The sequence below is a fragment of the Ambystoma mexicanum genome, chromosome 9, assembly GCF_040938575.1.
Source record: "Ambystoma mexicanum isolate Mex_15411 chromosome 9, UKY_AmexF1_1, whole genome shotgun sequence".
Classification (NCBI taxonomy): Eukaryota; Metazoa; Chordata; class Amphibia; order Caudata; family Ambystomatidae; genus Ambystoma; species Ambystoma mexicanum.
In genome coordinates, this window is record NC_090931.1 from 987,072,595 (window position 1) to 987,089,189 (window position 16,595).

A 16,595-nucleotide genomic window follows, 5' to 3' on the forward strand; every position below is an offset into this window, starting at 1 on the left:
GGTTGTTGTTCCACTGTGTACCCTGCCCCTGGGAATAGTTAGATCCTCTCTGGGAATTTTGGCCGCGTGGGCGACGAAAATTACTATTCCCTCTCTGGTTAGGGGGTTTATTGGTTAACTGGCCAAGGGACTTGAGTGTCTCGTATTCGTCTTTGGCATTTTTCAGTGCGTCTTCGACTGCCTTACCAAACAGATCGGCTTCCACTGGTTTGTCCAACAATGATGCCTGTGTTTCTGCCTTAAAACCAGACTGCCGTAACCACGCATGTCTCTTGATAACAGTACCTTCTGCTATCAATCTGCCTGCGTTGTCCGCGGCGCCGAAGGTTGCTTTCAAAATGCAACCAGACACGGCTCTACCCTCTGCGGAAATCCGAGCTAATTGGCCCTTTAACGGTTCAGGAGCAGAGGCTATGAGAGCCGCGACTTCTTCCCACTGATGGCAGTTGTAGCTGGCCAACAGGGTGGTGGAGTTAGCAATCCTTGCTTGATAGGCGGACGTTGAGGCTACCTTCCTGCCGAAACCATATAGTTTTTTGCTCTCCTTGTCGGGAGGAGCTTCTGACGAAGACAAGGGTGTCCCAGCCCTCTTACGAGTGTTGGTGACAACTAGGGAGTCTGGCTTCAGATGTCCTCTTATATGGAGAGGGTCAGACTGTGCTGCCCTGAAAAGTTTTTCAACCCTGGGATTGACTGCTCTGGTGAGGTTTGGGTTCACCAGGGACGGATCTATTCTCTGCTGGATGGATTTAAGGAAAGGGATGGTCTGGGCAACAGGCCTCCTTTCTCCCACTAACTCTTCCGCGAAGTCCCTTTCCTCCTGTACACCGTGGGCTCGAAGGGTTCAGACCTCATCGGGGTCTCAAACCGGGCCTTCTTACTCGGGGGGATAGGATCAGTAGAGCCTGAGGGTGTGGCCCCTTGTGGATCATACGAGAGGAAATTATCTGGATTTTTATCATAAAAATCAGCTAAAGAAGACATTCTTGACATGACCCTATCTATGTCTTCACTGGACCATTTTTTGGAACTGGGAAGGACTCTCAGCAAGTCTATGGGATCTATCTTGAGTAGCTTTGCTGGTTGTGGACCTATCAGCAGACTTGGGTTTGTCTGTCTGTTTAGGGGGGGGTGGAGTGTTTCCCAGGTGTGGAAGAATGTACAGGTAGTTTCTTCTGCTGTTTTCCCCCCCCTCCCCGTGCGTAGAAAAATGTTTTCCCTGTCCCTTAGTGGCTCCGGAGTTTTTCGACGCCTGGCGTCGAGGATCGGGAGAGGTGCCCCTGTCCTTCGAGCGTGGGGCCTCGCTGGCTTTAATTGCGGCCTCCGACTCCTGGAGCGCGGGCTGGGGGTAGAAGTCGTCTTAGTCTTCCGACGATCGAACTTCTGTTAGCCTAGGGAGCGAGGCACTCTTGGCAAGAGTGGATGATTGCCTGGTGTCATGTGGCGATCTTGATCGAGAGCGCCCAGAGGACACCGAATCGGACCGTTCTGTCTGTGCCTCTTTCCGAGAACTCGACGTCGTCGAGTCTCGGTTGGACTTAGTGTGTTTAGTGTGTGTAGTATGTGAAGCGCTTGCGTCGCCGGGGGTCTTACCCATAGCCGCCCTGCCAGACGACCTTCCGAGGTCGGGGACCTGCGCTCGGCTGTCTTTCGACGCCGTAATGCCCTCGCCGTCCGAAAGTACGGCGTCGCTGCCATCGCTGAAGGCGCCCTCCGCTGCCATGGCCGCCTGCCTGGCGTGGTGGGCCCAACGCTTCGTCGAACGGTCCTTAAGTGTCTTAGGTTTAAACCTACTACACGCTCTGCAGTTCGCTTCGGGGTGGTCCCTCGACAAGCAGAGATTGCATGTGCCGTGCCTGTCGACCCAAGGGTATTTGCGATTGCACTTGGGGCAGAATTGAAAAGGGGTACCCTCCATACGCACCTTAAGGCAGCGGGCTGTTAAGTGTAGGAAATGTATAAGGTGTACCTATATACCAAGAGTGTAGAGTATGTACCACCCCCACTCTCCCTACTTGCAGGGCCGAGGCCAGCGGCCTACCAGGCCGGGGCCGAGGCCAGCGGCCTTCCGAGGCCCGGGCCGAGGCCAGCGGCCTTCCGAGGCCCAAATCTGTCGTGCAGCAGCCGACGGTCGATTTCTTCTCCAGCCGGCGTCAAGTGTCGAAGTTCGACGTTGGGGTGGGGAAGGATGTCAATAGATTATTATTTTATATATTAGCAAAAGTATGGCTAAGGCCAGGGGACTCCGCAAAATGCTTCCGACCAGTATGGCGGAAAAAAACAATCTGAGGATCCTAGACGCGTGAGGGATCTTGGGTACAGTGGACGTCACACTAGGGATAGTATTACTGGCACGCCCTGTGTCGACACCCATTTTCGAGTTTCGAAAAACAACTGTAATACTCCGCAGCTTCCACTAGATGTCGGCCTATGCACAGCTTGTGATCTAAGCAGATTCCACAAGCCTCAGAAATATATATATATATTCTTCTCCAATCTTTTTCTAAATCCTTTAAGTAGCACCCACTTATCACCCCAAGACTGTGGAAGAACATAATTTCATCCCGATGTCGAAGTAGATGGTATACTTCAAAGGTTCAGCAAGTGCTAAACTATGGGGCAGTCCCTTTATCAACTCCACTGCTGCTGCACCTGGAGTGCTAGCAGAGCAGAGGCGATGCAAGGTCAAGGGGAGCCACAGCAAATGGTTTGATTATGGGATATGCCAGTACAGCCTGATTTGCAGTCTATTCCTTCTAGTATGGTGTCTTCAGAATACAGCAAAAAGAACAAGTTCAAACATAATACCATAGCAGACTCCTTTCAATTCCAATAAAGGTTCACAACTTTGACCACACAGGTTATTGTGGCCTCCATCAAGCAGCCACATATGTGCTGGAGCCGAATCCTCCTCTAGAGGACTTTTTTCTTTTGGACCTGTATTAAGGAGGTACTGTAGCTTGGAATCTTGGTTTGGTTACTATCAGTGCCGTAACACAAAATGATGCCCCCCCCACCCCCCCTGCGAGCCATGCTGAGGGCCCCCCTCATCTCGGCAACAAATCACAGATCCGGCCACACTCTGGGCTGGCCTAGATTACCAAACTTGTGCAATACTCACTAACGTTCGGCTGCAGGGGTATGCTGCACACTGCACTAGGAGAAAGCTATGAATATGGACCTGAGCAGAGTGTTCGAGCTTAACTTCCCTCCTCTCCAGGCAAGAATCCAGAATGACCTTTTACGGTGGGCCCCTTTGACCTTTTCATGGTTTGGGCCTATGGTTGTGGTCAAAATGAATATTCTCCCGCGGCTTCTTTATCTCTTTATGTCCCTCCCCTGTTTGATCCCCGACTCCATTTTGCAGTATTGCACTCTCGCATTCTTCATTTCATTTGGAAGGGTAAAAGATCTAGAGTAAAATTTGCTACCCTAACTCTTCCCAAGTCCTGTGGGGGCTTTGGTCTACCGGTTGTATTATAAAGTGGCTCAGTTACGAGTTATGCTAGAACATTTGAGGGACGACTTTAGGACTTATTGGACGTTTGTGGAAGATGTACAGGTTCACCCGAGAAAAGTCAGGGACCTCTTATGGGCTCCTCCATGTTCTATCCCCAGGTCAATCAAATCGCACCCGATCCTTGCGGTCTTGTGGTCTGTTTGGGGGCCCTCTAGGGATAATCGGCTTCTCTCTTCCTGGTCGTCCCCACTTTCTTCTTTGTGGGGTCCCCCGATTGATCTGGATACCAGTGTTCCGAGGGACGCAGGCTTGGTCTGACCAGGGTTTGGAGAGGGCTGCTCAACTCTTTGACCAGGGGGGTGTTCTTGGAGTAGGATTTTTTGGCGGAAGTGTTGGGGGGATAAGCAGCTTTCGTTTTTTGAGTACTTGAGACTCAAGGGAATCCTCACCCAGGCGCGAAGGGCGACTGATCGGTCTCTCCCACTAACCCGCCTGGAGAGGATTTTTGTTGAGGCCAAGTCTAGGGAGGGGTTCCTTTCTAAGATTTATAAGTTGCTAGTTACGTCCGATTTATCTGATAGGCAGTCATTTAAGAAAGTCTGAGAGGACAGGCGGGGCCTTGCCTTGCATGACCAATCATGGCAGTCGGGTTTTTAAGGCAGTGTTCTCTGTGGGGTTGTACACGACAGCTATGGAGCATAACTAAGATTTTACATTCCTGGCATCTCCCCCCGGTTTCTCGGTCCAAGATGTTTGCTGCGGTATCACGAAGGTGTCCTAGATTGTGTTCGGGCAGGGGTCCTTGGTTCTACATGTGGTGGGAGTGCCCAGTCATCCAAGTATTCTGGGCGGAGCTGCTCAGCAGGATGAAAGATATTCTGGGGACGAGACCCTCCCTACACCTGCTTGAGGTCCTTTCGGGCATTCCACTCCCGGATGGGGGGGATGGTTTCCTTCTCCGGAGTGATGGGGGCCATGTTGAGAGCGGGAAGATTGGCTCTGGCCCAGAGGTGTAAGAGCCCGCTAGCACCCGCCAAGACAGACTAGCTTAACAAGTCAATAGCTATTTTTACGTACGAGAAAGTGTCAGCTATTGCCAATGATTCTATGCCTTCTTTCTTGCAGGCGTGGACTGTGGTTCTGCTTAATATGGACTGCGATGCCATGAAACTGAACAATTTGGGGGTCTTTTGTGCTTTGTTCCAGGGGAGGGGTTGTTGCTAACTGACCTGGAAGATATATGCTTAAGTGTGTTTGGGTCCCGCCACCAAATTGGACCTTAATGGAAAGGTGTATGTGTGTTTTGTTCCCATTCTTAGTCTCTTGCACCGTTGGTTTTCAGAAAACCCCACTGTTTTTGGGGTTGAGGGTGGGTGGGTGGTTTGGGGGGGGGGGGGGGGGAGTAAAATGGGAGTGCTCAATCATTATGTTTGGTTATTGGTTGTATATTGCCAAGTGTTTGTTGATGGTTGTGTTTTTCTTTCATTCCAGATAACTTCAATAAAAATAAAGTGGAAAACAATTAAAATAATCCAATACATGCAAGTCACCAACAGTGCACAGGAACATTAATACTTTGCTATTAAAAATGCCATGCCACAATGAAAACATGTCGAACTGGCTGCCAATGTAGACCAGTGTAGACACATATTGCAGTAAAGCATGCCAGGCCACATTTATAGACATTGCTAGACTGGCTGCATCAAAATGCCAGTCGAAGCAATAATACTTACACTTATTTTATCACAGATGCCCAAAGAAATATACAATGCCTCAGTAAGATCTGGCTAGATTGGCAGCACCAAAAAGCCTCTCTAGCCACTAATACCACATATCATGCCTGCTTAGCCTGGACATGGACGACTATTATGATTTATCGCACAATCCCCACCTCTACACATCCCCTCTCCATCCCATCACCTACCCCAACCTCCACAATCAGCTCCTTGGCACAGAATTACCTCCACGTCCCTTTTCCTTGTCCCAGTGCTTGCGTATGAGGCTCCTTGCCTCATAGGTAAGTACTGGGATGCAGAAGAGACGTCTTCCAAAAACGTTGTGCGTGTCACATAGAACTTCAGGGCACGAGCAACGTCCAGCGAGTACAAACCCGGTGACTAAGGCTTTTGAAAAAACACAGGTAACACCAAAGGCTCGTTGAAGTGGAATTCCGATGGAACCTTCCACTTGAAAGAGGGGAGCGTCCGCAGCACCACCTTTTACTTGGGGGAAAGTCAGATATGGTGGTTTGCAGGATAGGACCTGGATCTCACCCACCCCCTGGCAGAGGTGATGGCCACCAGGAAAGCCCTTTGCATGAGAGGAATGAGAGGGGCCTGATTCAAAGACTCGAAGGGTAACCCCCCCACCCCCCATGAGCCTCGTCAGTACCACAATGAGTTCCTACACCGGGGCAGGAGCCTACACTGAAGGCAAAGATCGGAACAGTCCTTTGAGGAACTCCTTGACAAGACGGTGGGACCAAGGAGTAGGCGTCCTCCAGGTCCAGGGACATCGAGAACAGTCCTTTGAGGAACTCCTTGACAAGACGGTGGGACCAAGGAGAAGATCTTCCTGGAGACCTGGTTTAGCAGGAGATAGCCGCCAGATGCACGTTCATAGAGGTGTGCGCCAGTCCCACCTTGGCCAAGGACAAAAAGTATGGAATAATCCGCAGGGCCGTGACCCTCAGAGGGGTGATCTTCTGTGACTGGCACCACATAGCAAAACACTTACTTGTGACCGTAGCACTTCAGAGTTGGCAACACTCTGGCCTTGGCAAGGACCTCTCTGCAGTACGCTGGCAACTCTGATCCTCCAAATTTCTATGACTGCAGGAGCCAAGCCCTCAGGTTCAGCGATCCTGGGTCGTGGTGCAGGATTGCACCTCTTTCTCTGGTGAGAAGATCCAGGACCACTGGCAGTTTGACCGGAGGCAATGCTGGCATGTTGAGAAGGTCTGGTACCAAATCTGCCTCTGCCACACGGTGACTATGATCATCCTGCATCGACACAGTTTGAGTGCGTTGATCTCTCGTAGCAGGAGAGGTAACGCATACAGAAACAGGCCTTCCCAACAGGAGAATGCATCCTGCAGGCTCCTCGGTGGAATCTGCTGGCAAACATCTGGCATTTGGAGTTTGCCGCTGTCGCAAACTAATCGATCTGGGGTCTGCCCCCCCTTAATGAAGATGGGGTCCACCTGGTCCTGGTGAAGTTCCCATTCATGGCAGGAGCGCAACTCCCTGCTGAGGGACTCAGCAAATGGTGTGCATGACTCCAGCCAGGTGAAAGGGGAAGAAGAACATCTCTTGTCCGATGGCCCAGTGCCACAAGTCCTGCGCCTCTTATGAGCGCGCTGGGTATCAAGTGCCCCCCCCGCTTCCTGATGTAGAACATTGTGGTGGTTTTGCTGACTGTGAAGATCCTCACCACCTTGCCCTTCAGAGACGGGAGGAATGACTTGAGGGCCCAGAACACTTCCCGCAGCTCCAAGATATTGATGTGAAGATCCTTCTCTATCAGCCACAGGCGTCTGGCATGCAGACGTCCGGTGTAGGCTCCCCAGCCTTCCAGGGAAGCATCTGTGGTGACTGTTTCCTGGTACAGAGGATGGACTTCAAAAACCTTTGCCCTGGGTGACGGAGTAGATGCCCCACCACCTTATCGCCTGACGGAACTCTGTCGAGCAGGATCTTGTCCGCAAAGCTTCCGGACACCTGTATCCATCGAGCATCCAGAAACTCCAGGAGAGGTTGCATCCGTAACCTGCAGAGCTGGATAAGGTAGATGCAAGACAACATCATGCAGAGAAGTGACTTGATGGTTGGCACCGTTGCGGGCTTCAGCGACAATAGCAGTCGCACTTTCCCCGAGAATGGCCACTGCCCTCTCCTCTGAGGACGACACTAGGCAGAGGACCGTACTGAGTCAGGCTCCTAAGAACATCGCGTTCTGCGATGGCGCTAAGCAGGATTTAGGATAATTGATGGAGAATCCCAGAGGCGTCAGCAGCTGGAAGGTTGTCTCCGTGTGACTGCCAACTCTTGCGAACCGGCCCGAATGAATCAGTCGTCGAGATACGGGTACACGTGCATTTCCCCTGCAGACGTAGCTGGGCTGCCACTAGTGCTAGGTAATTCGTGAACACCCTGGGGGCAGACTTCAGGCCGAAGGGGAGGGCCTTGAATTGGTAGAGTCTTCCCATGCACTACAAAGCGATGGAACTTTTAGTGCTTTTTGTGAATGGGGATGTGGAAGTAGGCGTCCTCCAGGTCCAGGGACATCGAGAATTCTCCTTCTTCCAGCTGGCCAAGCATGTGCTGCAGCGTGACCATCCTGAATTTTTGGGACTGGGATGTCGTTTGTCCAGAATGGACCGCGAGGCCCAGGTTTTCGTTTTGACTAAAAAGTATCTGGAGTAGACTCCTGAGCCCCAGAGTCACTGTGGAACCAACTCTATGGCCCCTTTCCGCAACATGGCCTGTACCACCTCCAAGAGTTGAGGGATGTGCTGCTCCTGCCGGGTCACCGGAGGGATCCACGGACACCTGTGCTGAAACTCCAGTGCATATCCGTGGGTTAGACCGTCCGGCACCCATCTGATGGTGGGGATCTTCTCCCACTTGCCGACGAATCAAGCTGGCATCCCACTGGGGTGCACGGGTGGGGGCCAGATGTCCTGTTGGTTCAGTCCTGCGTCGGCGTCCTGCCTGGAGGGTGACAGCGATGTAGACCACCTCCACTGTAGGCCTGGGAACGGCCTCTGTGGGCCTTCTGGACCGTGGACCTGGAGGGTTGGCGATACGAGGAGAAACCTTTTGTCGATCTGCTCGACTTCCCTCTGGAGGAGCGAAAGGAAGAGCGGTGTTGCTGGAGTGTCCGCCTCAATGGCCTGCAGGGAATAGTTGACGACCGTCCCCAAACAGGTTATCTCCGAACAGCATGTCCAGTACCCTCACCTGGACCTACTGGCGGAGATTTGTGGCCTTCAGATAACCTTGACGACAGAGGCAGACACTGTTCCCCATCTGTTGGAAACCCTTTGTGGGCGCTGTCCAGTGGTGGTATGATGGCAGGGTCCCAAGTCACCTCACTCCTGGAAGAGGCATATCGCCTCCATCCTCTTGTCGTCGGGGAGTAACTCCAGAATCAGGCCCAGCTCATACCACAGTTACCTGTCGTACCTGGCCAGGATCGCCAGAGCGTTGGCCGCCTAGATGGTGGACGCCACGGTGTAGATGACCTTCCTTCCCATGGCGTCCAACTGCTTTCCCTCGCCGTCCGGAGGGGACCGGGGATGAGGAAGGGTTAGACTACCTTTTCCTTGCTCTTACCAAAACCACAGAATCCGGCGATGTTCGCGATCGTAGGCACTTGGGTGCGGACTCCGGCACACACTACTTCTCCAGCCTATCCCTTTTGGCCAGAGCCATGCTGGGATTCTTCAAGAGGGCCAGGCCCTCCTCCCACATGTCATCCAGAAGGGTCAGTGCCATTAGGTCTTCTTTTCAGCCTTAAGCCTCTGGTAAAGGAAACCCTCATTCTTGGTTTCCTCGGGTGTAAGCTGGAAAAGCTCCGAATATTTTGCGACCATGGAATGGAACGACCCCACCTCATCCGGTGCAGACACCCTCGGTTGCGGAGATCCGCCCGCTGTGATGATGTCATCTTCCGTGGCCGTATCCGCCCCTGTGTCTGGGTCCAAGTGGGGGCTGAAACGGGGGCGTCGGATGACATTGCCTCCTCTTAGCCACAGGTTAAGGGGCCGAAGGAACCGGGTCCTGTGGCATCCTCTTCTGGATCACCAACACCAAAGTATGTAGGGTTGATAGGATTTCCCGAGATATATCCCTCGGCTGAGCAGGCGCGATCGAAACACTATGCCCCGCGCCGTTGCAGACGCCCTCCGCGTCCGTGTGGACCGTGTGCAGTGACTCCTTGTCTTCGTCATCTGTGGTTGAAACTTCCATGGCCCATGACACGGCCTGGGCCGGCTTGGGCCTTCCTCACACCCCCCCCCCTTTTTTTTGCATCCTGAGGGGTTGGAGCAGGGCTCAGAGATATCATCCTCTTCTCCGGCGTGCTAGCAGGCTTTGCCGCTGTCACTGTAGAGGCTTCCTACCTCAGAGGCAGTGACACTTTGGTTGCCGTGGGGGGTTACGGCAGCAGCAATGGGCAAACTTCAGATCAGCAGCACTTCGCGGTTTCAGCTTCTCGCAAATAGCACCACTGCGGTTCTCGGATAGCTTATGGACTTTCCTCACATCTGGGGTCCAGCACTCTGTTTAGGTGGCTCAGGCTTGGTCAGTCCTGCTTCATGGGAGTCTGGAGGATCTTCCTGGAGCTCGGGTCCAACTTAAAGACACTCGATTTTGGTGTTCCTCTCCCTGGCAATCGGTTCCTGCAGCAGCAATGGAAGTACAGCCAGCTCAGAGATTTCCAGAGGAGTGCGTCTTGGAATCAATTGGTCCCACCAACCAAAAGGGGAGAAGTCATCCTTTGCAGGGCTTCTCTAGTCAAGGCGAATTTGGAGCTTCGGCACTGCAGCAGGGCTTCACTGGGCAAGCCAATGGTCCAGGAGTTGCAGCAGGCGTCTCTTCCAAGTTCTTCTTTGGATTCCTTCATCCATTGGTCGACTGCCTTCCAAGCAAAAGACCTTGTTTTTTTATGCAGGTTTCTCCCATTCATTTGCAGCCTAGCTGTCAATCACACAGCAGGGTGGCTGTCTTCCGAGGACAGCCAGCCAATCACCTCTGGGTGCATTCATGTAACCAAGGGGATTAAGCACAGGCGGTATCATGCACCTCCCTCACTTCCTGCCCTGCCAGACACGCTGGAGCCAGAGGCGGCCTTCACCAGTGAATCCCGCCAAAGACAAAACAAAGGGACCAAACCTGTTTTGGCACGCAGGGTAAATCTCAAGAAGGACCTTTCCAACAAAAAAAAATGGCGAAAAGAGAAGACCGGGCCATTTTGACAAAATGGGCACCCATGGGTGCTTTAGGGCAGCTGCAATTGCAGCCTGCGGTAGAAACACTAAATGGTAGTGAAAAGTAAACCACTGCCACCAGCCATTAATTATAGAAAGTAACATACAAATGTTACATGAGAAACTAGACAAAGGGGATACGAAGTAACTCCTCCAGCACCCTATTGTAAGATTGTGTGTGCTGGGTCTAGAAAGTAATACAATGTAAGTAAAGTCAATGTCACTTCACTGCTCTTGGTAGTTTTACCAAGAGAAGGTATTTAAACAAAATCTGAGAGACTACCCTGTGCCACTGCACTGAAGGTGCTGTGTGTCACAATGTAAAAAGATGTCTATGGAGTTTGTCAGGGACTCCACAAAAAAAAAGCAGAGGACACAGAATTAAAAGTACAAAGTCCCAAAGTTCACCAAAAGAGCTGGGGTTCTCTAAGGTGGGAAAAATTAAACACTGAAATGAAAATTCGTCGAGGCACTTCTCCCAGCTTCTTCACTAGGCTTGTGTCATCCTTTAAGGAGGACGGTCCAAAGCTGAGAAGTGTGTTGCAGGCAACTGCCTTGTCTTTGGTTTCAGGTTCAAAGACCTTCTGGCACTTCCCACCTGCAAGCTCGCTGCTGAGCCTAGCAGGGCACACTGTGTGCTGACTGGGTACTGGAGCGGCTGGAGGGTCCTCTGGATTTGGTATCTCCCTCTGTGTCCTGGAGATGTTTAAGGGAGGGATCTTGCTTCCCTCTTTGGAGGACCTGGACTTCCTTCACTGGCAGAAGAAGTAAGGCAGACTATAGCTTCAGCCAGGGTCCAATGAGGAGTTTTTCTTTCTACTCCATGCAAAGACTTCAGATCTGCCAAAAGAGGGGCTCAGTCCTCTTTTAAAGCCAAATGGTCCACAGTGATTGGTGTAGGCTAATCCTACCTTAAAGTACCAATCCTGGGTCCCCACCAACAATCTCCTGTATGTATGAGGTCTTGACCAGAGTGCTTTGAAACAGGGAAGGTCAAGGGCTGACAACATGTGATACTAAGTCCCACCCATCTTCCTGTCCGTTGCGGATCAAAGAGTCTCTCTGGTTAATGGATCGCTCTTTGGTTCTGGATTAAAGCAGCATGTCTCCCTTGAAGCTGTCTCTGGCTCCTGCAAACAATATTTGTGTACCTTATGAATGGGTCCCCCCTGAGGGATGGACTACTGTAAACACGCAGTCCCAGACATGACCGTTCACTGTCATCAATATGGAGGGCGGGAGTTGGCTTTAGGTTGGCAGTTGCAAATGAAAGGTTGTTGGGGTTTTTGGTCTCCTTTGGTAGCCTCTGCAGCCAGGCCCTCTGTGGGTTTGTTTGAATTATCCTCTAATCGGTATGTGAATCGCTTCCACCAGCTGCAGGACCCAACAAAAGAACAGGGCATAACCATGGAGTCTTTGTTAATCAGGCTGGCCATGGCATTTGGACGGTTTGGTCTTCCCCCTTCTGGAGATGCATTGTGTACTCCTGATGTCATATCCCAACTAAATATGACAGGGCGGACTTTGCCTGTAGACTGCATCCACCCAGAGAACACGGGTCTAAGCGCACACCCACTGTTGGTACGCATTTCATTTTTTTACAAATAAACTATCGTCACCCTAACAAAGCTTAATATTAAGCAAATATACAAGTTAAATCAGCAAAGACTTTACCTGTCAAAGTGGAATTACTGCCAACAGCTCAAAATCACTCACAAATTGTTGTGGATCAGTCACACGCCGAAAAACAAAATTAACGTTATATTTAAAAAATGACAATGCAAATAAACTGCTATAAAATGCTGCTCATTTGGCAATCTACCACACTAGGCCAGGGACTGTTCGGCATCATTGTAAATACACCTCTGGTTTGAAGAGAAGCTAAGTCATAGATGAAGTATTTTAGGTGCGATTATTCAGCTAATTAGAAATATGGTTGAGGGTTAAAGGAGAACTCTTGAGTTGCTTACCTGTCCAGTACTACCCTCGGAACAGTGTTGTTCATACATCTGCTGCTGACATCTTTCTTGCTCCAAAGTCTCACTGATAAGGCGAGCCACTTCGCTTTGCGTTCCAGGTTTTTCACGTCCAATTAAAAATCTTGAAAGTAAATATCAGAAAGAAAACCTTGAAATTCAACTGCGTCAGGGAAGAAACCTAATTATAATCTAGACCCAGTGTTGCTTTACTGTTTCATAAATAATAAAGCAACATGCTTTTCAAGCAGCAATGTGGAGGATGTGGAGCAGACAAATGGTTAGAAAAACAAATGCTAGTCGTCTGCACTAGCCTCCTTCTGCAGAGCATACATACGATTCCCTTTAGCATAACACTGCCTACCCATCTGATAACTAGGCAGAGACCAAATCACAATAACTCTGCTCTAAGAAGGAACACTGGAAAGGCATTGGAGGGTAAACGTGCTTCCAAAAAATAACCTACTGCTGGATAGGCTTTATCCTTAAATGAACATCTATATTGATTCATACAGGTACAGCATTTACCCTTGCATGATGAGCATTACAGTATCCCAAAGGAAGGGCCACGATTAGAGGAACACCCACATTTGAACATGAAATTGACTACTGGCATAAAACCTACCTGTTGGCAAGCTTGTTGATGATTCCATCTGCCACCTCATACTTAGCAAATGTGTATACTGGTGCATTTAGCCAAGTGTGCATTTTGCCTTACCCAGTGGCCTCCTATAGTCGCTCAGTCTTACCAGGCAAATCTACAACAAGCTGGCCTTGACATTTGTTAAACTGGGGTAACTTTATTTTGTTTTATTAATTAATTCAATGTATACAAGTCAGGTACTTCCATTTTCAAACGTTGATCTACAATAAATCCACTTCAACGGGGTGTTTCTAGACACCTTTTGTAATGTAGTTGCACAACCTGATGCACTCAAGGCATGCCCCCCAGGTCTTGTTTCAACCTGTCCTTAGTGCTGGATAGATCTATCATTTTAGCCCCAATCAGTGCATTAACCAGAATGGCAAGTGGCTCCTAATGCTAGTAGAGGTTGAAGTATAACAGACACCTCAGAGATTTTCAGCATCTCCACCAAGCTATCTTTAGCCACTAAATAATCTGCTCGATTGTCAAAAATGGTCCTGCCTGTGGGCCTCAAATTGCTTTATAAACCTCACTGAATGCGTATATACTACTGTGTTAGAACAAATGGCTATGGCCTTGCAGTCTTCAAATTTTCTAATTAAAGTTGACTTCCTTACCCACTTTATCCAAATGCCCATCCAGAGTGTTCTTAGAATGTTCCTTAACCCTAGCATCTGATGGACGTGGGGTGGCATCGGAAGGATTCACATGGAGCCACAAGGTATAGCCATGAGTCTAAGGTTAGTACTTCTTGGCTTCCATGTATGTATGTATGAAAGGTGAACCTTTAGGTACTTGTCTCTTTATAGAACGGTCTTTACTGAAGATTTGGTGTCTGTTAGTCAGAGATGTGTGCTCACTATGTGAGCTATTTTGCCACTATTTCTTGGTGGTGAGGGATTAATTCCCTTCTATAATTGTCTGTGCTTACAGTCATTCACAGGGGGTAGTGCAATTATTCCCATCTCTTTGCCTAGAGTACATTTTTATATGGCTATTTCACTGATGACACCACCACTTGCAAACTATGCCCCCCCTTCTTCAAATATCAGTTTATGTTCAGATATGTACACTGTAAAAGTGTAGAAGGCAGAGACTGACACACAGGTGGAATGATTTTAGGCATAGACTTATTTGTTAATAAAGAGGAAACCTCTCTCCCTAACTCTAAGAGGGGTTTCCCTGCCTCTACTTAAGGAATCTATAAAAAAAAAAGTGAGTCCTCTGTCATGTGTCAAAATGCGTACTTCTATCCCTTATACTAGCAACTAAACCCAAGAGATGCAGGCATTTCTCCAGATAAGATTTTGAAGTGGGAGTATTTTACTCCTTATTTTTTTAGAGTTGGGAATAACAATTTTTTGGGGAGTAAAAAAGTAAGTCTGAAGTTTCGGCACAGTGGCCCTCATTACAACACCGGCGCTAAACCATGGCGCTATTAGCGCCATGGTTGGTGCCGGTGTTAACGGGTCCGCCATGGTTCAATGGGGAATTACCACCCCATTCCAAGGTTGGCAGGGCGGTAATTCCCCATTGAACCATGGCCAGTCCCAATTCCCATTCTCGCCCCATAGGGCTCAATGGGACTGGGGAAGGCGCCAAGTACGGTACCGCAAATTGCGGTACCGTACTTAGCACCAAGGTCCCTTTGCGGGTCCCTACTTTAACAGCTGATGGAGACCAGCCGTTAAGGTCGGGTCCCGCAAAGGGACCTCGTAATCAGGCGTTAAGGGTTTAACGGCGCCGACACCTTTTACAGCACTGTTAAACCTTTAACGCCAGGGTCATAATGACCCCCAGTGTGTTTTCTGTGGAATACGGACTAGATCTCAGAGTCTTTCCTTGATTTTTATGAGCAGCCCAGACGCAGGAGGAGAACTGAGGCTCATAAAACCACAGTCTCCCCGCAAGGTTTCGGCAGATTGTGTTTTCTGTATTTCCTGGGGTTCGGCGGGTGGACAGATTTATCACATCCAAAGAGGTTGGAGGACAACGGATTTGGAGTCATATGATATGATATAAGCTCTTCTCCAACTGACTTATTTACTTGCCGCACACGACCCTTAAGAACTCAGCGCGAGCACTCGGTCTGATTGTAATCAGGTGATTGTCTCCCAGTCCCTTCACTTCCAGAAGGGCCAAATGTTCTCCAAAAGCTATAACGTATGCAGCACAGTGCTGTAGAATGTTTCCGAGCTCCCGAACTGACGGAGCCACTGCCGCCAGCTTCAAAGCCGCATACGCGGAAACATTTCAGTCACATCAGCAGTAGATGAACATTATCGTGACAAGTCTGCAACGACCGAAAGGGTTAACTTAAATACTTCCATTTCAGGGTGATCGGCCTCCATTCAAGGGCTAGAATCATCTATCCCTCCGAGAGGGGATCCTTCCCTGAGACAAACGTTAGCGTTGGAATACACGAATAATAAAGCACAAAATTAACGACCTACTTATACCAAAAAGAAGGAAGAGTCCGAGTGACCTTGCTGATATAAAAGATGTCTGCCTACAAGTCCTTAGGCAAACTATCACCCCCCCCTCCCCCTCCGGCCCCCAGGCAAAAGAGGGGCCCATTGGTTCTTTGGATCTTTCCAAATCACTGAATTTTCAGGACTGTCTGGACACACAAGCACGTATAATGAATAGGGTTACATGCCCGCCTTCATGTACCGCACACCACCTTAATTTCTGGCCATCCATGTGAATGAAGGCAGTCTCAGGTCAGTTAGACCTCCCATCCACTCCATTGACATTCCTTATTCCGCAAATCCATCTTCTACTGATCCACCTTCCAATCCTCCAAAATACCTCAACAAAACACCATTATCTGTTCTAAGATTTGTATTGCATTCTTTGGTGTCAGTTTATGAGCTCCTCAAGTCAGAAGTGCAAAACCATTTGGGTATTCCGATGAAATTAACCAAGGAGGTGGGCCTCTGTTATTCTACCCTTGGTGGGCCTACAGACGCTTCTAAATGACAAGATTGTTTCAGAATTTTGCGACCTAAAGTCCGAAGTTCGGAGGCAATCAAACGGTATCACCAGGATCTATAGCCTCCTCCAGAGGATTCACCAAAATTCGGAAAAATCGAAATGGCGACATCGATCACAAGGAAGCAGGGTTGCAGTCAGGACCAACTGAAGAATTGGTGTCCCTGCCAACAACTTCTCAGACAGCACCGACTTTGGATCCCGATGATACTCCCCTCTCAACTTCAGTCATGGAGTTTATCCGTCAAGCTCAGATAGAGACAAACGGGGTTCCAGATCATGCTTCTAAAAAAATCACGAAAGAAATTATGCTGGAGGAAATACATGTAGAACAGTCGCAAGCTACTGATAGGATGCAGTACAAAAAGAGTAAAAAAACATCATGATGGAGATGACGTGCATGTGGTTCCTAATGATGCAGAGTCTAACCTGACTGCAAAAAATAAAAATCTAAAGTCTGAGGAATAAAGTAAAAGCAAACTTATTTCGTGCAATCGCAAATCCTATCAAGTCCATCCCGACATCTAC

The 16,595-nt window shown here is 49.4% G+C and overlaps 1 protein-coding gene across 2 annotated transcripts in view; it reads right to left on the minus strand.

Moving 5' to 3' along the window:
• Nucleotides 1-16,595, minus strand: part of LOC138488866 (neurabin-2-like) — a 1,321,710-nt gene that overhangs the window by 992,436 nt on the left and 312,679 nt on the right. For both annotated transcript variants that reach the window (XM_069616225.1, XM_069616224.1), the window contains exon 6: nt 12,422-12,551. In XM_069616225.1, coding sequence (XP_069472326.1) covers nt 12,422-12,551 — 130 coding nt within the window. The remainder of the gene's footprint in view (nt 1-12,421; nt 12,552-16,595) is intronic.